Source organism: Tenrec ecaudatus, chromosome 13, assembly GCF_050624435.1.
Source record: "Tenrec ecaudatus isolate mTenEca1 chromosome 13, mTenEca1.hap1, whole genome shotgun sequence".
Classification (NCBI taxonomy): domain Eukaryota; kingdom Metazoa; phylum Chordata; class Mammalia; order Afrosoricida; family Tenrecidae; genus Tenrec; species Tenrec ecaudatus.
The window spans coordinates 59,810,997-59,836,200 of NC_134542.1; the positions used below are offsets into that span (position 1 = coordinate 59,810,997).

At 42.9% G+C, this 25,204-nt stretch overlaps 1 protein-coding gene across 1 annotated transcript in view; it reads left to right on the forward strand.

Annotated features, from left to right (window-relative positions):
* TTN (titin) overlaps window positions 1–25,204 on the forward strand; it is a 285,763-nt gene that overhangs the window by 110,116 nt on the left and 150,443 nt on the right. The window contains exons 109-143 of the mRNA XM_075530312.1: window positions 168–215; window positions 1,466–1,867; window positions 2,687–2,749; window positions 3,124–3,201; window positions 3,365–3,442; window positions 4,002–4,088; window positions 4,340–4,420; window positions 5,797–5,880; window positions 6,293–6,376; window positions 9,394–9,477; window positions 11,611–11,691; window positions 11,823–11,900; window positions 12,068–12,151; window positions 12,393–12,494; window positions 12,936–13,049; window positions 15,728–15,808; window positions 15,999–16,073; window positions 16,304–16,387; window positions 16,534–16,617; window positions 16,892–16,975; window positions 17,240–17,323; window positions 18,579–18,659; window positions 18,960–19,163; window positions 19,284–19,361; window positions 19,601–19,675; window positions 19,882–19,974; window positions 20,652–20,750; window positions 20,962–21,074; window positions 21,180–21,222; window positions 21,438–21,521; window positions 21,710–21,787; window positions 22,279–22,362; window positions 22,630–22,710; window positions 23,007–23,090; window positions 23,498–23,794. Of these exons, the coding sequence (XP_075386427.1) occupies window positions 168–215; window positions 1,466–1,867; window positions 2,687–2,749; window positions 3,124–3,201; window positions 3,365–3,442; window positions 4,002–4,088; window positions 4,340–4,420; window positions 5,797–5,880; window positions 6,293–6,376; window positions 9,394–9,477; window positions 11,611–11,691; window positions 11,823–11,900; window positions 12,068–12,151; window positions 12,393–12,494; window positions 12,936–13,049; window positions 15,728–15,808; window positions 15,999–16,073; window positions 16,304–16,387; window positions 16,534–16,617; window positions 16,892–16,975; window positions 17,240–17,323; window positions 18,579–18,659; window positions 18,960–19,163; window positions 19,284–19,361; window positions 19,601–19,675; window positions 19,882–19,974; window positions 20,652–20,750; window positions 20,962–21,074; window positions 21,180–21,222; window positions 21,438–21,521; window positions 21,710–21,787; window positions 22,279–22,362; window positions 22,630–22,710; window positions 23,007–23,090; window positions 23,498–23,794 (3,534 nt within the window). The remainder of the gene's footprint in view (window positions 1–167; window positions 216–1,465; window positions 1,868–2,686; window positions 2,750–3,123; window positions 3,202–3,364; window positions 3,443–4,001; window positions 4,089–4,339; window positions 4,421–5,796; window positions 5,881–6,292; window positions 6,377–9,393; window positions 9,478–11,610; window positions 11,692–11,822; window positions 11,901–12,067; window positions 12,152–12,392; window positions 12,495–12,935; window positions 13,050–15,727; window positions 15,809–15,998; window positions 16,074–16,303; window positions 16,388–16,533; window positions 16,618–16,891; window positions 16,976–17,239; window positions 17,324–18,578; window positions 18,660–18,959; window positions 19,164–19,283; window positions 19,362–19,600; window positions 19,676–19,881; window positions 19,975–20,651; window positions 20,751–20,961; window positions 21,075–21,179; window positions 21,223–21,437; window positions 21,522–21,709; window positions 21,788–22,278; window positions 22,363–22,629; window positions 22,711–23,006; window positions 23,091–23,497; window positions 23,795–25,204) is intronic.

Here is a 25,204-nt window from a genome sequence, read left to right on the forward strand (position 1 = left end):
AGATCTGGGATGACCAGAGCCTGGGAAGCCCCGGGTAGGGAGAGGTGACGGTGCTTGGAACTACTCCAGATCACCAGCTGACTCGGTACTGCAGAGAGTTAGGATGCGTTGGACACTGGTCGCAAAAGCTGAAAGTAAGCACATCTTCTGTGTTTCCGCAGCCGTAGAAGTTATCAAGAAGCCCCCACCTCCTACTACCTTGGTCCCGGCAAAAGGTAAACGCAAAGGAATTATGAAATATACTTACTGCATGTCATCCTGAAATCTGATTTTCTGCAATTCCTTCTCGTTTGGGCATCTTGGGTCCCGAGCCGATGCAGAGCTGTAGGGTTTCCTCCGCTTTACTAAAAGCGGCATTGGCCGTGATGGGGCGCATGTTCTTATCCCAGAAAGGAAACCCAGGCCAAGTTCAGGGAAAGAAGGGGTGACGGTTAGACAAGGAGGACCCATCCTTTTGATTTCCTTACATCGTCGTGGACACAAACATTTAAGGAGAACATAAATAATGGAAAGCTTTCATATTTTAACAGTTTGGTGATGAAATCAATGAAGTGATTTGGTTACGTAATTGTATTTTCTTTATTCAACTGACAAAAGAACTTAAAAAAATTCATTGCTATCAAGTCAGTTCTGAACCATAGCAACTCCATCGGGCAAGGTGGAATTGGCCCTCGGGGTTTCTGAGACGGCGCCTGGTTATGGGAGTAGAAAGCCCCTTCTTCCTCCCACAGAGAGGCTGGTGATTTCCGTTTGCTGACCTTGAGGTCATCAGCCCGACATGCAACCATTACATGAAACTAGTTAAAGGGCCATAGTCAATAGTCTAAAACGGAGGTTTGCAATTTTTAAAAATGTGTTTGAAAGAGTCATTGGGAGCAAAAAATAAATGCAGCAACATTAGGATAAATCCCTCCAAATTAGCGTATGTTCAAATATCTCCTGGGAAGAACTCTAGGCTCTACAAACTGGAGCTCCTGTAGACCGCAACAAGCAATGTCCCTTGAACGATATGTACTGGTGCCGCATTGTCCAACTCAGACAATCCTCGAACTCTTTCAAAGTCTTTTTAAAAAGGCTTTATTGTGCTCTGTGGCCAACAAATAGTTAAATGGAATAAGTCAATGAAAACTATAAGAAAATGTAAATAAGTAAAACTTGAGAAAGCTGAAACCTATATACATAAGTTGGAATCCAGTCAACGAAGAAAAATCTGATGGTTTTGCATGAAAGCAAGTAATCGAGGAGTGGTAAGGCTACACCCTGCCAAAGGCAGGAAACTTTCTAAACCCGGGAAACGAAAGCAGATTTGTCAAGTTCTGACTGTCAGAGGTTTCACGATATGATAACTTGGCTACATAGCCTTTTCGTTTAGGGCGCAAACTTTGGGAAACACTAGTTGAGTGAAATAACTTAGTCAACCCAATCCGTATGTAAATGTTCACCTTTTCCTTATCTATTTCTCTAGCTCCTGAAATTGTTGATGTCTCCTCCAAGGCTGAGGAAGTCAAGATCATGACCATAACCAGGAAGAAAGAGGTTCACAAAGAAAAGGAAGCCGTCTATGAGAAGCAAGCCGTCTATGAGAAGAAGGAGGTTCACATAGAAGCGTACGATGAGCCTTATGATGAACTGGAAGTGGAAGCCTACACTGAGCCCTTTGAAGAACCGTACTATGAAGAACCAGACGAAGACTATGAAACCACGGTAGAAGCCAAAAAGGAGGCGGTTCATGAGGAGTGGGAAGAGGACTTTGAAGAAGGACAAGAATACTATGAGAGAGAAGAAGGTTACGACGAAGGAGCTGACGACTGGGAGCGAACTTACCCAGAAAAAGAAGTAATTCAGGTTCAAAAGGAGGTTTACGAAGGTACGTGTAAAGTGGTTGGCTTTTTCCTCTTCCTCTTTCCTGAGCTTTTGCCCAGTTTGTTGTCTTTTCAATCTTATTGACTCTGTTTGGAATAGAGATACATGAAGCAGATGAAATTATCATGCTAGATTCTGTCAGGTTAAACATCTTTAAAAATGGGATCATTAATACCGTCACTTTCTTCAGAGTAACTTTTCCGTTTTGACATCGTCAGATGAAACATGTAGTTCTGTGACAGAGGGGCAGGATTCTAAATACTGCCTCATTCAAATTTGATTTTCACTGCCTCGTTACATCTGATTAAGCCAGAGTCAAAACCCAGTGCTAAGAATCCTGTCAGCAGCGTTGTTGCTGGGGTCCGTGGGTCTGTTTCAACTCAGAGTGACCCCAGGTGAAAGAGAGGAACCGCCCCGAGGGATTTCATAGGCTGTCATGTGTATGGGAGCAGAGTGCCAGATCTGTCTGCTGCAGGACTGCTGGTGGTTTGAACCATCGACCTTTCAGTTAGCAGAGGAACACCACCAAGTTCCCGTGGTAGCCAGGCCAAAAGAGCAACAACCGTTCCAACACACGGCAACCCTCTCATCTAGGAAGGACTGCGCCGCTGTAGGTTGCAGAACTGTAATCTGTACAGAAGCAGGCGGCTTCATCTGTCGCCGCAGAGTGGCTGGTCAGCCACTGAGCTCGTCAGCCCCTGGGACCCGTGTTAGCAATACTGACCTCAACTGCTGTGTTCGCAACTCCTCATGTGCAATCCATGTAACCTCTCAAAACGTGCCTGTCTAAACGTCTCTTCTTTCATCTGTGTTTTTATCACAGAAACACATGAGAGGAAAATCCCAGCAAAAGTCCCTGCAAAGAAAGAAGCTCCGCCCCCTAAAGGTATATGCACCTGGAACTACGGGCCAGCACCTACCTCATTATCATGGCTTGTTTAGCTGAGATGTATAAACCATCAATCCAATCCAATAGGCACAACTTCTCTAAGCATGATTGTATCAATGATCTATCAATTTTAGGCTTACGAATTTCTATATGCTTCAGTTAATGCAAAAAAGAAGGTGCTTATAATTTTTAAAAATGATTAAGGACATTTAAAGTGAAAATGCACCAAAAATAAGTACAGAAACCTATGCTTTAAAGTCCAGGCCCCTAAACTTGTCCAGACCCCTAAAACTTACTTATTTAAAATAAATGAAGAGGAGGCTTTTAAGAGGAATTCTAAAACTACTGCAATTTCTTTACAATGCTTGCAGTTGTTAAGAAGCCAGTAGTTGAAAAAATTGAAAAGACTTCCCGACGAATGGAAGAAGAAAAGGTTGAAGTCATCAAAGGTACTCTCCTTTCGAACCTTCCTCCTGCCATGCACACAGTCACCTGCTTACCGAGCTGGCCCCGCGTGTGGCTTAGATGCCATCTAAACTAAAGTTTTTAACAACTTTTTGTTCAAAACAATATTCTTTGCAATACAAATATATGTGTACATATTTTTTTAAGTACCCCAAGTTTCAAAGAAGATTGTTCCACCAAAGCCTCCCCGGACTCCTGTACACGAAGAAGTTATTGAAGTGAAAGGTACACATCTTTGTGTTCTCAGCCGCCACTTTTAACCATTTTTATTTCTGGATATGAATGTGTGTACATATTTTGCAAAATACGTCACAAATCTGAAACCACCTACAGAAGACATTTTTATGCCGTGTGCGTATTACATATTTTAAAAGTAACAATAGCATATCTGCTTCTGCTTTTTAAACATCAGGGATTTTTTTCTTCTATTGAAGGACGAACTTGTGTTTCATGGGTAGTTTCCTAACTACCAGGCAATGAATGCCATTGCACGGGCTATTCCCCACCTTCTCGTTTATCCGAATAGCCCCTACCAGATCTTGGAAAGCACCACATTGTATGTGAAGAAGTTGTGTCTATTCGATTCCCATTTAATTCTATTTAGTCAAGGCTGCATGGGTTGTTTGTTGTTATAGATCAACACAGGATCTGCTTTCTTGGCAAGACTGAATTTGTTATTAACCCACCCAGTCTGTGTCTAAAGACTGAAGTATCGTGTGCTATCTGTTACTGGATCGCCTGTGCTGGCCCAGAAATGCTCATGTGAAATCCTTCTCTTTTAAAGTACCCGCTGTGCACACGAAGACGATGGTTGTTTCCGAAGAAAAGACATTCTTTGCGTCCCACACGGAGGAAGAGGTGTCCGTCACAGGTATCATGCAGATAAGAACTTGGGGCTCACAGGGAAGGACGTGGTGGGATAGAATTTCATCTCCCTCTCTTTTTCTGACCTAAGTGGTCATCCTCTGGGCCTGTTGTCCTGCATTTCTCTGTCATCTCTTCCTTTCACGTTTGTGTCTGCTGGCATTTCATTTCAGTATTCTTTCTACATTATAAACACCACCCACTGCGTAACACATCAGTCATTAAAATGTACCCTTTTTGTTTGTTTGTCTTTTTAAGTCCCTGAGGTACACAAGAAAACTGTTACTGAAGAGAAAGTTCACGTTGCTGTTACCAAAAAGATTGAGCCTCCGCCGAAAGGTATTAATGAATCATTCTAAGATCAAACATTGGTATAAATTCCTAAGTGAGCAACTGGGTATGTTAACATGGACTATCAGATCCCGTGGCACAGCCGAAGGCCTCTAGTGAACCTGTGCAAACGCTTTCTGGTGAGGGCAGTGGGAAGAACACGGCTGAGGCAGGGTGGACAGGAAGAAGAAGCCGTGCTGTCTTCAACACAGCAGGGAGCTTACGAAGGAGGGAGCAGCTATTTGGATATAGAAGAGACTGAAGCCAGGTCATACCAGCTTACAAGAGCTGGTTGCTCTAGTTTCAGGAATGTCACAAGCACCAGTGGTGTTAGCATGGCCTTTATGTTAAAATTAAACTATCCAGTGAAACTCAAGGCCATTGAGCCCACCTTGACTCATAGCCACCCTCTAGGACAGGTAGCACCAGCCCCCGCGGATTTCCCAGACTAAAGCTCTAAGGAAGTAGAGCCTCATCTTGCTCCTGCAGATGATAAACTATTTAGAATTAAATGCAGTGTGCTTAAAATCAGGGTGAGAACTACTCACAATGTGTTCCTTCCTATTTGACTGTAATTTATGCTGATTTATGCTTCTGAGATTCTTTACATCTGCTGGGTCCGGGTGGGGGAATGTTGCCAGGGTGGTTGGCAATGAAGGCAGTCCTGGTCCATGGTGACCCCTGGTGCTGCTTAGTAGAGCCACTTCCTGTGATTTCTTGTCTATGATTTCACTGGAAGGGCCTCTCCAGAGCTTTTCTTTTGCAGTGCTGCTGAGTGGGTTTAAACAACACACACACACACACACACACCCACTCACCCACCACCACCACCCTACACGTCTGCCCCTTAGTGTAGCAAACTGTCCGCATTGCCCAGAAATCATGTATCATCATGGACTAAGACACAGCTCTGTGTCAATGACATCATGCCAGTCACCACCGTGCCATTGCCACCACAGCAATGGGCCGGCTCTAGCTGAGGAAGCCAAGAACGTGTCCAGCCAGGGTCCAGCTGATTGTGCAAATAGTAAGGTCACACATGAAAAAAAATTGAAGAGTGTACTTCAAATCATCTGACAAAATAATCTCCTAAGAGTAAAATTTCTGATCGTTATCTTCGAAGCAATTGACATTCATTAAAATTTAAAAATCAATTAAAAGCTGGGCTGAGAAACAGGCGCTGCTCCCGCCCCTCCAAGGGAAAGTCAAGCAGTCGGCCTTCCCCGCGAACCCGCCAGCCATCTGCCTTCCTGTTGTTCCTGCCCTTCCACTGTGCTACAATGAGAGCGTCTGCCCTTTCTATAAATTCTCAATTTTGCACCAGATGCCTTGTTTTCAAAATGCACACTGTCTAAAATCTGACACCTTTTTTCTTTTTTTTTAAGTCTCTGAGCCACCTAAGAAGCCTGTCCCAGAAGAAGTGGTCCCCATGCCTGTTCCCAAAAAGGCAGAGCCCCCAGCAGCTCAAGGTAGACTAGTAATTTGGGGGGGTTGGGAGATCTTAGTGTCTCTCTTCCTGCTGGCTTTGGTTCATTTCATTGAATGGAGTCTGTGAATGAGCGAAACGCCATCTGTGAGCCATTGTGATGTATTCTGGTCATGATGATTTTCAGGGACTGGCAGGATTATGTTGTACACCCATCAGTACCACTTAGATTCCAAGTCACGCTAAGTAGGCTATTGTCTGCTTCGTGTAATTCGTGTCATGTGTATATGGAATTGATTTATTCAGCATATGTTTCTATTACAAAGAGAGTATATTAAAGGGCCTGTCTCTTGATTCTTACCCTCTTCCTAAAAAAGCGGGCTTTCGTGTGATCTTAAGGGTCCTGGCAGGAGGGTAGAACACTCAAACTTCTTTCCACAATGCTCTCTTTAAAGTGCCTGCAGTTCCCAAGAAACCTGTCCCCGAGGAGAAGAAGCCCCTGCCTGCCCCCAAGAAGGAAGTGGCTGTTCCTCCACAAGGTACAGCAGGGTGGACCGGGAGGCCACTAGATGCCCGCTGCCTGTCCTCACCACAGGTCTATTCGTAGGCACACGCATCTTCCCGCTTTGTCACTTCTACGTGTTCCTTGTGTTTTTAATGTGCTTGCCTCTTTCACAGACATGTTCTTGCCATACATTCTTTATGATGCTTACCACTCCTAAGCCCCGCCCTCACCAAAGTCTTTATAAAACAACTGTGGTAAGCTACGGTGTTTAATATCTTGCCTGTGCTAGAGACGTAAGAAACGTTTGTGACACATAACATATTCTCCCCCAGACATATCCCCATGGGAAACCCTCTCGCTGCTCAGACATGTCACTTTTTCTTGATGAATCCACTTTGAAGAGTAGACATAGGCAATGATGACTGCAGAGTTTCACAAAGTGGAATGTTAATGAAATAAAAGAATGCATGACGTGGCCAGAAACTGCCCCTCTTCTCAAAGGTCCATTCTGGCAGGTCTTGCAAACAATCATTGAGAAAAAAACCCTCTTTTTTCACATACATACTTTCCCTAGGTGTCTAAGGATATTGATTGGACATCAGCGGTAGCTGTGGAAGTGCCCTGTTGGTGCTGTGGTTACACACTGGGCTTCTAACCACAAAGGGCAGCGGTTTGAACCCACCAACTGCTCTGCAGAAGAAAGACCAGGCTTTCTAGTCCGTGAGGAGTTACTGCCTCACAAATCCACAGGCACGTCTACCCGGTCCTTCAGGGACACTCCGGGTTGGAACCGACTTGAAGGCAGTGAGCTTGAGTTTATCAGCTGTGAGTGTGGTAATTATCTAATTAGTTAGTTAATGCAGATTTTGTTTAGGTGTGCTTGGATTCAAATGTGCCCCTATAGAAGGACCACACCAAAAATCTTCACTACCCTCCAGTCTATTCTGACTCAGAGTGGCCCCACGGTGGGTTCCTGAGGCTGTAAATTGGCACAGGACAGTGTCTTGCCTTTCTCCCATGGAGGGGTTGGCTTGAATCACCAACCGTGCCGTTCGCCTGACCCACAGCACCACCAGATGCTTTTCTTAGAAATACAAACCTTCCCAGCACTTATTTGTTGTAGCAAGAAGCTCTCGGGCAGCAAGATCATCATAACTATTACAAATTAACCAGCCCTCGTCTTCCAGAAAGACACTACTTTCTAAAAATAGGGAATAAAGTTACAAAATCACACGGTTGGTCAATTTTAGAAAGATTCAGCAAGAGACCAACCTAAAGCAAACCAAACTCATTGCCACTGAGTCGATGTTGACTCATAGCGAACATCTAGGACTGGGTAGACCTGTCCTGTGAATTTCTGAAGCTATAGCTCCTTACGGAAAAGAAAGTCCCATCTTTCTCTTGAGGAGCGGCTGGTAATTTTGAACAACCGACCTTATCGGTAGCAGCCCAACACGTAACCACTAAGCCACCAAGCTTCCTTAGCAAGAGACCAGCATCATTCACTTCAGGAGAAACTAGGATTAAGAAATTTATATATTTCCAATAGAATTTTGTCTTTGCTTGACTTCTTGAAGTTTCTATTTGCTTCCTAAATCAAATCTGAAATCCCTGGCTCATTTAGAATTGTGGGTGCTTTATATCTGTATAATCAAAAGGAATGAAATCTTTTCTGACTTACCCAGCCATTAAAATGTGGAAATCAAGTTTGCTAAAACCAATACTAACACCAAAGTCACCTGAACAATCCTGAGGGAGAAGCATGTCCAATATTAAATACGCTACAAATATGTATATATGTCTAATCAGGCACGTGTACATATAACAACATGAACATGTACAACTATATGTGTGTATAATTACTCCGAGATAGAGCTGTAGATATTACAAACTCGGGGAAATAAGGATTCACAAAAGCTATCCAAATTAAATTGGCCATGATGTCAATGATGCATGTTGTTGATACTTATCAGTCAATTCAAAGTCACGGATATTTAGAATAAATTCCACCCATTCTAAACATTTTGGGGGCACAGATCCTGTGGGAAAAAAGCTAAAGAGTCTCTTAGAGAAAAGTCACCTCTGCACATGCTTACACATCTTGCATCCCCACCTCCCCGAAGCTATTGACACTCTCATTTTAATAGATTGTAGTCACGCCAGAAATATCAGAAGAGAAATGTAAAAAGAAATTAGTAATATGAAGGGGTTTCAAAACTTCATGGAAAATGGAATTAAGAAAAAATGGGATTTCTCCCACAGACTTTTAAAAGCCCTTTATATAAATTCAGCCATTCTAAAAACTTAAACTTGAAATTATAGATTCCATTAGTGAATACAAAACATAAAGGGATTTGCCAGTGTACTAAATCCACACTCTATATTGTATAATCACTGTCTGGTCTGTTTGTATCAAAAGCATATCCTTTTGTAAAGAAAGGCTGGAGCCAACATACCGTATATACTCATGTATACGCCGAGTTTTAGCACTTTTTAATGCAGTTTTTGTGGTAAAATTAGGTGCCTTGGCTGATATTCAGGTCAACTTATCGTCGAGTATATATGGCACATCCTTCTGTGCACATACTCTCATTTTAACTAAGTACCTTTATAGCATTACTTGTCAGTTCTGACTTCCAGTAAGTGTGTATTCTTGAAAGCCAGATAGACATTATAAATAATATTTGTTGAAATAGCATTATTGAAAGTAAAATAGAATTTACAAACATAGGTATACCTATCACATCCATTCCAACTAACTCACACTGACCCTATAGGACCAAGGAGAACTCCTTCCAATAGGTTGGCAAGGCTGTCAATCTCGCAGAAGCAGTCTGTGACATCTCTCACCCTGGAACCAACAGTGGGTTTGAACCATTGATCTTTTAGTTAGCAGCCGAGCACTGGAAGCAGAGTGCTACCCAGGCTCCTTATCCATGTGTTTCCAGGAGCGACAATGACATCAATGAGCTGCGTAAAGACTTGTGCACATGTATGTCCACTCAAATACAGGCTGCATCTGAACTAACCTTCTGTTTTAATAACTTTAAGTCCCAGAGGTGCCTAAGAAACCCCCGCCTGAAGAGAAGATCCCTGCTCCTGTTGTGAAGAAAAAGGAAGCCCCCCCAGCTAAAGGTACGGGACGTGCTCGGGAAAGCAGCTCCTTTTCAGGGTTGAGTGCGGAAAAAAATATTTTTGTCGGTGGAGTTCGTTGAATTCATAATGATGTCATCCTGGGTGTGAGTAGTCAGTGGGAGTGTCAGTCCGTCTGTTGACTTTCTTATATCAACTAATTTGGAAAAGATAAAGTCAGTCTTTTTTAAATCATTTTATTGGGGGCTCATACAACTCTTATCACAATCCATACATCCACCCATTGTATGTCAAGCACATTTGTATATTTGTTGCCATCATCATTCTCAAAACATTTTCTTTCTACTTGAGCCCTTGGTATCTGTTCCTCATTTGCCCCCTCCATCCCCCACCCCCCTTCTCCCACGAACCCTTGATAATTTATCAATTATTATTATTTTTTCATGTCTTACGCTGACCAATGTCTCCCTTCACCCATTTTTCCATCCCCCAGGGAGGGGGTTGTATGTAGATCATTGTGATTGGTTCCTCCTTTCTCCACCACCTTCCCCTTACCCTCCTGATATCACTACTCTCATTATTGGTCCTGAGGGGTTTATCTGTCCTGGATTCCTGTGTTTCTAGCTCTTGTCTTTACCAGTTTACATCCTATGGTCTAGCCAAATTTGTAAGGTAGAATTGGGATCATGATAGTTGGGGGTAGGAAACATTAAAGAACTAGAGGAAAGTTGTGTTTCATTGTTGCTACAGTGCACCCTGGCTGGCTTATCTCCTCCCAGTGACCCTTCTATAAGGGGATGTCCAATTGCCAACAGATGGGCTTTGGGTCTCCACTCCTCACTCCCCCTCATTCACAATGATATGATTATTTGTTCTTTGATGCCTGATACTTGATCCTGTCGACACATCATGATCACACAGGCTGGTGTGCTTCTTCCATGTGGGCTTTGTTGCATCTCAGCTAGATGGCCACTTGTTTATCTTCAAGCCTTTAAGACCCCAGATGCTATATCTTTTGATAGCAGGGCACCATCAGCTTTCTTCACCACATTTGTTTATGGGCTCACTTTGTCTTCAGCAATCATCTTGGGAAAGTGAGCATCATGGAATGCCAGTTTAATAGAACACAGTGTTCTTGTGTTGAGGGAGTACTTGAGTAGAGGCCCAATGTCCATCTGCTACCTTAACACTAAACCTATAAATATATGTGCATAGATCTAGTTCCCCATCATCATATATAAATATATTTACATATGTATATGCCTGGATTTAGACCTTCATAAATGCCCTGTGCCTCCTAGTTCTTTCCTCTATTTCCTTTTACTTTCCTCTTGTCCCACTATCATGTTCAGCCCTCATTTGGGTTTCAGTAATTCCTCTCAGTTACATTGCCCTTAATCAAGCCCTACCAGGCCTCCTATATCCTCCACACCATCGATTTTGGATCACATGTTGTTATCCTTGTCCCTGGGTTTGTTAACACTCACTTCCTTTCCCCCACTTCCCCCTCTCCCATGTGCCCCTGGAACCTTCGGTCCCAGTTTTCTACTCCAGATTGTTTATCCTGCATATCTTATCTAGAGAGACCTGCAGAGATGATAATATGCACAAAAACAAGACAGAGCAAAACAAAGCAACAGAAGAAAACAAAAAAACAATGACAAAAAAAAAAAAGAAAAGCCTATAAATAGTTCAAGATCTGTTTGTTGACCTTTAGGAGTGTTTTCCAGTTGAGTCTGATTGGGTGTCACACCCTGGCCCCAAAGTGTATTTTTGGTAATCTCTGGGGACTTTGTCTCTCTCTTTCCCTTGCTGTTCTGTTGCACACCCTTAGTGTTTTGCCTCAGTGTGTGTGGTGGCGTCTCCAGTGTTGTGCCCCATAGTGCTATGGGTCAGTGAGGGAAGTCGTGTCTTGTAATGGGGCCGGCCCTATGGTCTTCTGTGCATTGGCTGCTCTGAGCAGGGATATTGTTCTCAAGACTTGTGTGCCAGGATGTGCTCCACTCTCTCTTCCTCCCCCTTCATTTGCTCCCATGTGTTCTGATCAGACATGTCCCTCTCCCTGAACTGCAGCTTCAGTGCTGTCCTCTGAAATGAATTCTTCTGCGGGAAGGGGGGTGCTGTCCACATAGATGGGATTGGGATAAAGTCGATAAAACTTCATGTCTTTTCAAGTTCCTGAAGTACAGAAGAGAATTGTGACTGAAGAAAAAATAACCATTGTTACTCAAAGAGAGGAATCTCCACCACCAGCAGGTACTTGACCCTGAAACTGCAAAAGAATCTTGTCTTCCATTGCATGTCTCCTTTAACGGGCCTGCTGAGTCTATGCTGTCCCTTCCTTTGGCCTTTCTGAGAATTTTAAAATCAAATTACTGTCCTTTAAGTGCCAGAAACACCAAAGAAAGTTCCAGAACCCAAAAGACCTGTTCTTCGGAAAGAAGAAGCACCTCCGCCGCCCAAAGGTATTACCTCGTCATCTTTCCAAGAGCTTTCTTTCTGATATGCTCCCAGGCTGGTGGCGGGTTTGTGATGTTTGTGACGTGAGTGCGTTGTGGATATGTGTCTGTGACGTGTGCGGGTCTTCCGGGAGGCAACGTTGGAGTTCTCAACGTGTGTCCTGTTTCCAAAGTGCCAGCTCTTCCGAAGAAACCAGTCCCAGAGGAGAAGGTCCCAGTGCCTCTTCCTGTTGCTAAGAAAGCCCCTCCTCCCCGAGGTAGGGTCTGTCTCTGGCCTCGGCCCAGAACCCTTTGGCCCGGGAATTCTTGCTTTTTGTCCTTTTGTGTACGCCCCTCTTCCTTTGCTGCCTCTTCACCTGGTTCACATACTGGGGATACGTTGTGTGTGGTTTTGCTGGTGAAACGGAGGTAGCTATGTAACTCTTGACCGCAATGTGAAGGAGAGAGACGTGTTAACATTCTTGATTTTTAAACTTCCACCTTCATGCTTTTTTGAAGCCGAAGTTTCCAAGAAGATGGTCGTAGAAGAAAAAAGATTTCTTGCCGAAGAAAAACTATCCACTGCGGTTCCTCAGAGACTGGAAGTCATGCACCATGAAGGTATCTGCTTGGGTGTAGAGCTGGAATAGAGAGGAGAAATGGGTTACTGTGTGTTTCCTGGACATTGTTTCTTCTTTCAAAAGTGATTGTTTCGCTTCAAAGTTGTCCTCGTTGGTGATTTCCTTCATATGTTCGTATCACAAAGTGTCTCCCATTGGGAACTGAGTCATTTGTGTCTCTCTTGGCCCTGAATCCATCTAAGAAAGTGAAATTGGGTGCCAAAAATGTGCCACGTGAGACGAGACTACCTGTGGACAGCATTTGACTATCATTCTCAGTCTTGGGCTGTGCTGGCCCTCGTCTTAAATCAGCTCTCTCCTTCCTGGAAGGAGACAGGGCCGCGCAGCCATTCCCTCGCGAATGCGATCCAAGAACCACGATACCGCTGTAGTGATTGCCTGTTTGAGGAAGTCGACTTAAACTTGACCTTCTTTTTTAAAGTATCCACAGAGGAGCAATGGAGTTACGAAGAAGAAGAGCGAGTTTCCTTTTCAGTGTACAGAGAAGAGGAAAGAGAAGAGGAGGAGGAGGAAGTGGAGGTCACAGAATATGAAGGTAAAATACTACAGTAACTAGACATGAACTGTGTTTCCTTTCACTGATTGCTCTTCAGATCATTAAACAGTGACACAAATTCAGAAAGCAACTCTTGGCATCGAGGCCACTATATATACAATCACTGTCAAGTTGAATCCAACTCATGGCAGCGCTGTGCATACGGGGGTAAACCGTGTTCCCCAGAGGACGCTTGGGGCCGGAGTTTCCAGAAGCAGGCAGTCAGCAGCCTTTCTTCGTGGGCTCCACCAGGTGGAGTTGAACTGCCAATTTTTCCACAGCGGGGGCTTAACTACTTGTGCCACCCAGACTTCACAGGTGTCTTTGGTCCAAAACAATATTTGCAGCGCATTACTTAGAAGCACAGTGGATAGGCATTGGGCGCTAACCACAAGGTCAGCACCTCAACCTGACCAGCTGCTCGGGGAAAGATGGGGATTTCTGCTCCCATAAGGATTTACTCCCTTGGAAACCCCTCTGTCCTGTAGGAATGCAGTGAGTCAGAATTGACTCCGTGGCAGTGAGTTTGGTTTGCGCTTCAAAGTAAACATACCGATGCACTCCTAATCCACTCCCTTGTTTTATTTTAATAAGTGGGAGGGGGAGGCATCAATAATTATCATTTATACCTTAATATGAGGGTAGACATCTAATCATGGGCATATATGCTTTTATTATGTGACCTATTGGACAGGTGTGCACTTCCCATTAATAATTAAGGTCTAATGCCTGAGTAATATTCTGTAGCTCGATAGGAGTAGAAAGCCTCGTCCATGTTCTGAAAAATGAACTGGATATTCTATTACCCTATCATAGGCAGAAGGAAAGGTCAGGCTTGTGAGTCTGAAGCCCTGAGTACATAGACCTTTCCTACATCTGTGGTCTGAAAGACTTGTCATTCAGATGTGTTCATACTTACAATGGCAGCTCTTTGTGGTTCCTTGGAGATTGAACAAGAAGCTCTAGCTCAGCATCGGGAGACATTTTTAATGAGTTAAAGGACTGACACATTTCTTGTTAAAATCCAGCATCCTGGTTAATGTGATCCTGTCTACCCAAAAGAACTTCCCTAGGAAACCCCAAAGGTAGTGCTGTTGATAAGGGAAAGCAAAAGTTCTTTAACAAATTATCTTCCTACAACTATGTACATGCTCCCATCTAGTCTAGATTGGGAAGGAGCACTGGGTCATGTACATAGGTATAGCAAGAGATAAAACTAACACCACATGGAACCCAGCAAAGGAATGGGAATGGAGAAAACAAGAGGGGGAAGAGAGGAGAGGAGGGGAGGGAAGGGAGCACCACTCACAATGAATGGCACATAACCACACACCCCCATCCAAGGAGAAGAAGAACAGAAGCCAGAGGGGAAGGAAGATAGTGGCTGGTGTGAGATTTGAAAATAATTAACAATCTACAATCTATCAAGGGGCCACAAGGGTTGGGGCTGGGGGTAGGAAAAAAATAGGAGCTGATCCCAAGGTTCCAATGGAAAGTAAATGTCTAGAAAAGAACGGTGGAATATATGTCAGATACAATTGATATATGGATTGTAACAAGAGTTGTTAAGAGCTCCCAATTAAATATGACTATATATTATAAACAAATTAACTTACTTCGGTAAAAAGATGAGTAGGATTTTAGTTATCCTGAGATATCTTCAAGTACATCCTTGGTTCATAGAAGGTGGGTTTTTTCCCCTTGTTCTCGCTTGGAAGAAAAGTCTATGTGAAATGCAAGACGCACTGTATTAACAGAAGGCTAGTAAGAGAGCAGTATTAAACAGCTCCCGAGAGGAAGCTCAGCAGCTCTGTTGAACTTCTTGGGAAAACCATGAGGCTAGGCGGCCTTGAGGAACCTGATGGATCTGAAGAAGAACCTCCATCCCTTCCAGAAATGTTGGGGACACGAAACAGTACATGCACACGGGAACGTTTCCTTTGTATGGGTCCTTCTCCAGTTTCAGACAGTGTACAGTATCACCACCCGCAGACGATGTAAGGAGATCTCAGCTCTATGCTGTTCTTGTGTTTTCAGTAAGCCCAAGAGATTCGTGAAAATATGAATGGCCTGAGAAATTTACTTTTGATAGAAAGAGCAGATGTGCTTTTTAATGGAACCTTTCTATTCTATAATTAACTTTAGACCCAGAAGCTCAAAAATCACATAAAGACACCTGCATTTTCTATTATACCTGTCCTTAATAAATGGGGAAGGGGGTGTCATATTTTTCCAAGTCATGCACACCTCTCTTCTTTCTCATAAACATACTTATGATACCTCAAGGGTGATATTGCCCTGCAGCCTCCAACCCTAGCAGGATCTGTTATTATGGAAACTTGTTTCTGTTTCCAAAGTTCTTGCTAATTTTGCTGCTAGAGGTTGTATATGTGGGGTGGAGTGAGTGTTGTTGTTTTATTCTGCCTTGTATTTGTCCTGTTCTTCTTGAAAATACCATGACTATTATGATGATAAATTTGAGAATTAAATGGATGACAGAGATTTCTCATACTCTTTTTCAAAACATAGGCTTTGATTCAAGTGTTCTTCTTTGGGTATCTTAAATGGAAACCATCGGGATTTGGCAAGTGTTCAATTTCTGCGGTGTGACAGAATACAGCTAAAACAAAGATGAAAAGCACAATAATTGACCTTCTTTAAAACTGATTTCTTTAAAGTGATGGAAGAGCCTGAAGAATACGCTGTAGAAGAAGAGCTACACATTATTTCCAAGAAAGTGGAAATGAAACCGCCTGAAGGTACATCCACGGTCACATTCATTGCCTCTTTTGTGTGTTAGGTTTGTCCCAGCTTTTACATTCTCTTGACATCAGCTTATTGCTTGCATTCCTCTTTTGGGAAATACCAAGCCTAAGAAAAGGGTCTTCTCATTTTTTATTAAAAATAAATCTGAACATTTATACAAGTGTATTTCATAATCTTTTTAAGTGCCTGAAGAGCCCCGGAAAATTGCACCGAAACCAAAAGTCCTTGCAAAAGAAGCAGCAGCTCCCCCAGCTAAAGGTACAGTTCTCGCTAAAAGACCTGCGCGCACCCTCTGCCCTCGTGGAGATGCTAGCCCCTTTGCTTCGCAGTCCTGTCTACATTTGCAGCACCCATGTATCCTAGCTGAGTGAAGTCATTCGTGTTTGTGATTATCTGTGGTCTTTTCTAAAGGGCCAGTTCTAAGCCCTTAACCTCTGTTACTTCTTAGGGAATGCAAACTAATATTCTTAATCCAAATCTTTCTAAAGTTCCTGAAGCTCCTAAGAAAACTGTGCCAGAGAAGAAAATTCCTGCTCCAGTTCCCAAAAAGGAAAAGGTGCCACCTGCTAAAGGTACATCAGATTTTACTTTATTCTTGAATAAGACTTTATACATCTTTAATTGACAGCATTCATCAAATGAGAGCGTTAGCAAGAACATGCGTGTTCAGTGTCTGAAATATTGCATGTTTGACTGCGTTGCCTGATGTCTTTTTAAGTGCCTGAAGAGCCAAAGAAACCTGTTCCAGAAAGAAAGGCTCCTCCCAAAGTGGCTAAGACAGAAGAACCTCCCGCCACCAAAGGTAAATCCAATCCCCGGCCACAAAGATACTAGGAGTTGTCTTGTCTCTTCTGTTCGCTGCTTTGGGTCTCACACCTTTTTTCTATGTGGGTAATTTTGTATGTTGGTGGCAATGATGTCTTATTACCTTGTCGTTGGGTGGAGGACTACTCATCTGGTATGCCGTTTATTCGTGTGTACCTTGTATATTTCTTACATGCTAAAATCACAGTACTTCCGTCAAATCAATGTCTTTAAGTAATAGATAGTCCCTAATACTGGAATTATCTTTTAAGTGATTGAGAGGCACAAGCAAATCACTCAGGAAGAAAAAACACATGTGATGATAACTAAGAAAGAAGAGCCTTCACGCGCAAGAGGTACATCAGCCCTTCCACTGAGCAGAACGCTGTACTTGCCTATCGTCTTTACCGCATACACCTGGTTATGGGTTGGGGTTTTTTTGTTTGTTTGTTTTTGTTTGTGTTTATACTTGTTTGGGTTTTTGTGGTGGTGGTGTCACAGTGGTTGTTTCATGTTGGAAATGACGAAACTGTCCAGTCTCTTGTGTTTGGTTTACTCTTATGCTCTCTTGTGGGCTGAATGAGGGAAACAATTCTTGAAAGTGAAATCTGTCTTTAAAGCTCTGGAGGAACCCACGCGAGCTGCCCCCGAAGAGCAAGTCCCCAAACTGAAGCCCAGAAAGGAGGAGGCGCCGCCAGTGAAAGGTAGCCCCGCTCTTTACACGTTCAAACTAAGCAATGAGTATCAGAATGAATCTCTTAGGAAAATGCGTAATTGAAATACATATTTTAAGGTGAGTAAGGAATACATGATATTTCTCATCACCTCTAAACCACACGTTTCTGATACTAGAAAGTGCTGTTTCTTTTTTTCTGAAGAAAACAAAAAAAGAAGGAAAGCGGATGTCAAACATGGGAAGATTGTTTTCCTTAAAATCTGTGTTCTGATGCGTTTTGTTGTTGTTGTTGTCGTCGTCGTCTATCTATACTTGTCCAATACTTGTTTCATGTGGCAGTCTTTGGGAAAAAATTTTAATTTCTCCAAGCCTGAATTTTCTATCTATCCCAGTAGTTGTCAGGTGCTCCGAATCAATTCCAACCCATAGTGACCCCATGCACAACAGAACACAACACGGTCCCACCCCGCACCATCCTCTCAATTGTTATGTTTAAGCTCATTGCAGCAGCCACAGTGTCCGTCTGTCCTGGCGAGGGGGCTTCCTCTTTTTCACTACCCCTCTCCTTTACCACGCACGATGCCCTTTTCCAGGGACTGGTCTCTCCTGCCAACATGCCCAAAGTACTTGAGACGATGTGTTGCCATCCTCGCTTCTAAGGGGAATTCTGGCTGCCTTCTTCCAAGACAGATCTGTTCATCCTTGTAGCAGTCCATGGTACTTTCAGTATTCTTCTCCAGCACTGCAATTCAAATACACCAATTCTTCCTCGATCCTCCTCACTCGATGTGATGTTCAACATTCACATGCAGATGAAGCGATCCAAATGACCATAGCTTAGTACTCAAGGTGACAACACTGCTCTTCAAACTGTACACAAAGAGGAGGAGCAGTCTTGGAAACGATGACCTTGGTGAAAGAAATGAAGCTGTGTCAGAAGAGCCTATGCGAATCCCTTAGAATCCAGGTGGAGAAACCTGGGGTGGAACCCATCTATCTGTCTAATGCCGTTTAGTTCGTGGGACAGTCACTGTTTCTGCTGTCTTCTGTTCTCGTTCACGTTTTTAAAAAGTACGACTTGAGCTCCGGAAGTTAGTCAATGTTTTCAATCATCAGAGATAGTATCAGAGCATTCCTGGGTGTGTGCACACGGCCATGTTTCTTTCCAGGTCTGTTGCTCTTTCTTGTCACACAGACGGGCATTGCTATCGCTGTCTTTTTCTTGGATTGTGTATAATTTGCAGAAGCTTGCAATTCATGTTTCACAATTGCTCTTTTTCAAGTGTCTGCAATCAAAAAGCAAGCTGTTAAAGAAGAAAGGGTCTCTGTTGAAATCCCACAAAGGGAACCTCGTCACGCTCAAGGTATAGCTGGGCTTCACTTAAGGATGAACCAAAACATGCTGTCACCTGGCTCTCTGCCTGCTCGCCCCCCTGTGACCCCTATACCTTCTGGGCTTCTTACTGGCTAAAGGCAGGGAACCTAACATTTCAAATCACAACTAGCAAATGTACTCTGATACCGTGACCCACACGGCCAGTCAAAGTCTCCCATAACCGGTGCATGAGACCGCGAAACCGTTACAAAGCAAGGGCATTAGAGCCCAGTGCTACTACTCTAAGGAGACTCCAGTAAAATGCTGCCCGTTGTCAATATTATTCCAGAAGTAACTGTAACAGAAGAGAAAAAGTGGTCTTACAGCCGAGAAGAGGAAACCATTTCCGTGCGACGGGAAGAGGAGTACGAGGAACATGAAGACTACGGTTACGAAGAATACGAGGAGTTCGAGCCGACCGACTACGCCGACTATGAAGAATACGGGAAGCGTGCGCTCGAGCACTATGCGGCGCACGAAGAATACACCGCAGGTACGAGGCGAGGGCTGTGCTATAGAGAAAAGACACTTTCCTTGCTTAATGCCATTTAAGAAATATTTCTGATGTGTGTTCAAAACCCTAATATTATATACCTCATATGTACTTTTAAAGAACCCGAGAAGCCTATCCCAGTAAAACCTGTCCACGAAGAACCAGTTCCCACAAAGCCAAAGGCTCCACCCGCTAAAGGTAGAGTGTGAAAAACATGTACAGTTACGAGACGTCTGTGCTTCGTCCATGTCTGTGCTGAGGTGACGGTGTTCCACGTGCACTGGGGGGGGGGGTGTATGAGTGTGTGCTTATGTGTATGTGTAGGGGGGGTAATTGGTACTTTATATGGTATGTAATCTTTGTTAGCTTTTTTTACCTTATCACTCTTGAGAAATCTAATTCCGATGTTGAAATCTCTTCATATTGATATTTTAAAGTGCTGAAGAAAGCTGTCCCTGAAGAAAAAGTACCAGTGCCCATTCCTAAGAAACTCAAACCACCTCCGCCCAAAGGTACCTTACAAAGGCATACCTACCAAAAAATATCTCTGTTGGTTCTTTTCTTTAAGTGTGTCCCAGTGCCTTGTCTGATGTTCTTGGTTTTTACTCCATGGATTGTTCTGGTCTTGATTCTAAGATTCCACAGTTTTTTCCATGTTTGTTTTGCACTGTATTCGCGTGGTTTGTTTTTAATGCTCTTTCATAATTACTCTTTAAAGTGCCTGAGGAATCAAAGAAAGTTGTTGAGGAAAAAGTACACATTTCAATTACCAAACGTGAGAAAACACAGGTGACTGAGCCAGCCGCGAAAGGTATAATCATTTCCTTCCTAGAATCGAATGCTTTATAATGTCTCTTTTGAAATTGGTAGTAAAATTAATTTATTTTATTTTTGTGCTAAGGAGGGACAAAAGGAAAATCTATTTTAAAAGATATCCACAGCCCCTCATTCAATGGGTGTGCCCTGTCAGAAGGACACAATGCACATATAATAGAATGTTTGCATTCTAGTTTGTGATGTTTGATGGCTATTTGACATGTTTTCTTTATCTACACAGATATGACAATATTCACAAGTTTGATAAATGTTCATTCATTCTAACATCATTTCGAATATTAAAAAAGGTCCTTTTTCTGATTTATACTGTGCATGAAGTAATTTCCCTATTTTTAAAAATATACTTACCCGGATATAAATGTAGCTTTTTCATAAATGTTTCTTACCAGTAAAGGTACAGTAAGCATCATTTCACATTTGAGTTCTGCTATCTCAGACTTAGTCGCTGTACTTTTATGTGTTTTTATGCTTATGAGGTTCCGAACCCTTTACAAGTAAAATATAAATTTCCTTACAGATAAAAAACTATTTACTATTTGTCACAGTTGAGGGAACTAGAAAAGTATTCTATCTACTTAGAGTACAACAAAACAAGTATGAGCTGATTTCCTGTTTCTGACAATAAAATATTCTTATATTTAACATTTCAAGTGCCCACGAAGCTCAAGAGAGTTGTCCCAGAAGAAAAAGTGTCTGTCACTAAAAAAGAAGTAGTCATACCTGTCCCTAAAAAAGAAGCCCCTGCTAGAGGTACCGAAATACCGTTCAGCTTAATGTGTTGTTAATGCTCTTTGGTGTTAAGTTCCTGTTCAATTCTATGTGTGGAGCTCTTTCGTGGGGGCGGCGGGGGCAATGCTTGCTTTCCCTTCTGTAACAAATGGGCTTCTGTTCTTAAGCTGTTTGAGCTTATTGAATCGTTGACAATGACCAACTTAAGATGCTGTCTTTAAAATGGCAGAAGTGTCTAAAAGACAAGAGCCAGAAGAGCCTGCCATTGAAGAGGAAGTCACAACCGAAAGAGAGGAATATTTTGTTGAAGAAGAAGAAGAAGAGTACATCCATGAAGAAGAGCGTGTTCATGAAGAAGAGTACGTTCATGAAGAAGAATACGTCCATGAAGAAGAGTACGTTCATGAAGAAGAGCGCGTTCATGAAGAGTACGTTCACGAGGAAGAGGAGCTTGTAACTGAGGAAGAAGTGGTCCCAGTGGTTCCAGTCAAAGGTAGGTTATTTCTCCTGCAAAGAGAGACACCGCTGCATTATTTGGGGTGTGGTTGTGTGACTCGGTCAGATCCTGGGTTTGTTCGTACCCATGGCAACTTCTGCTGCTTTTAGAAACAGAACACTGTACATGCTGACATATGATTTCTGTGGGTGCTTTTTGTGTTGTCTATCTTTGCTGCAACATAGTCAAAATTCTTATGAATGTCTTTAAAGTGCCTGAGGTCCCTAAGAAAGCTGTTCCAGAAGAAAAGAAGCCCATTCCCGTCCCCAAAAAGAAGGAAGCACCCCCAGCAAAAGGTAAAATAATTCTCTCACCATTCTTATCACGGGTATATGGGAAACTCCATTCTCCAAAGCAATCGTTAAATCTCTTTTAAGTACCAAGCCTTGTTGCCTTGCTATCTGTTTTTCAAGTGTCAGTTGTTCTCTACATGAATGTGTTTTGCTAGCGGTTGGAACATAATGACAAAACAATATCTTTAAAGTGCCTGAGGTCCCTAAGAAGCCAGCCGAGAAAGTTCCTGTGCCCACTCCTAAAAAAGAGAAGGCTCCCCCAGCTAAAGGTACACACCTCCTCGGTGGAATAACACAATAATTTGCCCATGCTGCGTCACTGTGTCAGTCCTTTCCCCGTGGCAATAATAACAATATTAATACCGAGATCGAGGTCGTCCAACCAGTCACTTGAGCATTTCGCCATGTCCTCAGCTCAAAATGTTGTCATCAAACTATGTCTGTGCTCCTTGATTGCTCTTCCTCATTCAGGGGCAGTTCCTAGTGTGCCCAACATTCTTGTTGCTGTATCAAAGCGTACAAATACTCCTTTATTAGCAGGGTATGGCATGTCTTTATCACCAGTGTGGTTTCTTTAGTGTGCATGTATGTGTGCTTTAAATTTTGAGTAAATTTCTCCATTGTTTTTGTGACTATTATCCTTTTCCATCTTAAAGTGAGGTTGGAAGATGTTCTGTGATGTTCTAACTAAGCCTTTAAATGACCAGCTCTTTGTGTGTGAAAAAAAATGTGCCTCTAATATGATTTGCTATCTTTAAAGTTCCTGAAGTGCCCAAGAAACCAGTACCAGAGGAGAAAGTACCAACACCAGTTCCTAAAAAGGTGGAAGCCCCACCAGCCAAAGGTACATGAACTTGCATTGTCACGTGAATTTTGTCGTTGATGATTCAGATCTGCATATGGCTATGAAATAGATGGACTCAGTCGCATGCTGCTAACCGAGGCAGCTCTTTAATATAATGTCTATAGGCGAGAAAAGGTTTATTTTTAAAATAGAAAAAGCTTCCTAGAGTACCATGGTTATACTTCTAGTTGGAGGGCACTTAAAAGAGTTGGAGGAAGGCAATGTCCCTAAGGTCGCTAATTTTCCCTCTGGATCATTTCTTTCAAGTGCCAGAGGTTCCCAAGAAGCCTGTGCCTCAGAAGGTGCCGGTTCCTGCTCCTAAGAAAGTAGAAGCTCCACCCACTAAAGGTACATCAGTTCATCATTTCAAGCGTGTGATTTTTTTTTTCAAACTCACATTTTATATACAAGGAAGTCTTCAACGAATTCATGGGGAAATTCCATTATGTTTTTAATTCCATTTTTGCATAACTCTTTGAAGTCCCCTCAGATGTTCACATGCAAATTCATAGTAATATATGCTTTTAAAAATCGTGTGTCTTGTGAGACATATATAGTGGACATTTCATGGTTTCTTTTTCAAATTCTGTTGCTCTAAGATACGTAAATGAATACATTCTTAAAGACAAATCCTATCTTTAAAGTGCCAGAAGTACCCAAGAAGCTCATTCCAGAAGAAAAGAAACCAACCCCTGCTCCGAAAAAAGTAGAAGCTCCACCAGCCAAAGGTACATTAATCTTTCACTTTAAAAAACCCCAGAACTCACTGATGTCGAGATGATTACAGCTCGGGGTAGAACTGCCCCTGGGGGGTTCTGAGACTGTGCAGATCTTTGTGGAAGCAGAAAGCCTCGTCTTTCCCCATAGAGAAACTGGGTGGTTTTGAACTGCTGATCTTGCACTTGGCAGCCCAATGCATAACCACAATGCCACTGGGGCTCATTCTTGAATAGCAGCAAGGCACAAATGGAAACTGGGGTTATACAGGCTTACTAATGACTACCAATGCTTGAGGCTACCTACTTCAATGACAACTGACGCTTGAGGATCATAGACGATCCATTTTCATGTTGCCTGTGTGGTAAATGTTCTGTATATGAGCGACGCTTATACACCGGAATCAATGTCTTTCAAGTGCCCAAGAAACCAGAACCCGTGCCAGTGCCTGTGGCTCTGCTCAGGGAAGAGGAGCTTCCATTTGAGGAAGAAATTGCTACCGAAGAGGAAATCCCACCTGAGGAAGTGGAAGTTCCTTGGGAGGAAGAAGAGCTTCCTCCTGAAGAAGAAGAAGTTGTCCCTGAGGAGGAAGAAGTTGTCCCTGAGGAGGAAGAAGTTGTCCCTGAGGAGGAAGAAGTTGTCCCTGAGGAGGAAGAAGTTGCCCCTGAAGAAGTTCTTCCAGAAATTAAGCCAAAGGTGCCGATTCCTGCACCAGGTTAGCGGCTCTTAGTGGAATCGTTGAGACTTCTGTCTTTGTTCAGTCATCACCATGTCTGTCTTTCCGTCTTTGTGTTTGTCTACAATGTATCCCTAATGCTTTCCTCTCTGTTGTCTGTCATGTGAGTCTTAGACGATGTTTCAGACTTATGTGCTCTTATCATTGTGTCTCTCTATGGTCAAGTCTCGTCGTGGGTTTCCAAATTCTGTATGAAATATGTTTTAGTTATGCGTGGTCTTGTTCTCGTGTCTTTTATGACCAGTACAGTGCTGTACCTATGTTTCATAATGCCTTAAAATGAAATGTTTTTAAGTGCCTGAAGTGCCAAAGAAACCTGTGCCAGCGAAGAAAGCCCCTGTTCTTGCTCCTAAAAAAGTGGAACCTCCTCCAGCCGCCAAAGGTACCCTTCCCTGAGTGAAAGCACATACCCAGTGGATCACCAGACAAATTAGGGTGGAAATGATGTGCAGGAAAAAAGCATACTCACAAAACACCCCATCACACAGTTTCCTTGCTGAAAAATGTTCAGGGACACCAATAGCATTTTCTTTCCCGTGAGCAAAGCAGCAGACAAGAGCAAAGATACAGGGCAGAGCCCAAGGCTGCCACCCCAGCTCTGCCTGGTTTCCTAACATGTTCTTAAACATCATACATTCTGTATTAACTTGTTGCTAAGATACATCAGGGGAAATTGCATGGAAATTATAATGAAGAGAACTTCTCAATTTAATCCTCCAAACACTTACATCTAACAGTCTTTATAACAGGGGACTGGGTGTTACAAGAAGTTTCATGTATTTGTCAAAATACTGAGCAACGGTTTATATCTTCTGATACATAGAACTAGTAGCCCAACCGATAACAGCTTAACCTTGAACTAGGAATTCCTTTCAGCCAACTGAGCTTCCGAGTATTTGTCAGTGAAATGGGGTTACTACCAACAGTTTTGTTAGGCTCAGATGTTATTGTGAAGGTTAAAATAAAGAATCAAAAGTATTTGATTAGTGAATGAATTGTGCCTAACCCCACTGCAATCAGGTTAATTCCAACTCAGCAACTATGTAAGACAGAGTAGAACTTTTCCTTAGGGTGTGGAGGCTGTAAATGTTTATGGGAGCAAACTGCCTCCCTCATCTGTCTCCCCCAGAGCTAGCTGCTGGTGAATTCCAAGTGCTGGCCTTTGGATTAGCAGCCCAGTGAACACTTCATGTCACGGAACCAACCTAACTCTGCCATCAAGTCAATTTTAATACATAGCGACCCTATAGGACACAGTAGAATGCCCCTCTAGGTTTCCAAGACGGTGACTCTACAGGAGTAGAAAGCCTCACCTTTCACCCTTGGAGCAATTAGCAGTCTCAAAGTGGTGACCTTGCAGTTAACAGCCCAACACATTACCCACTATGC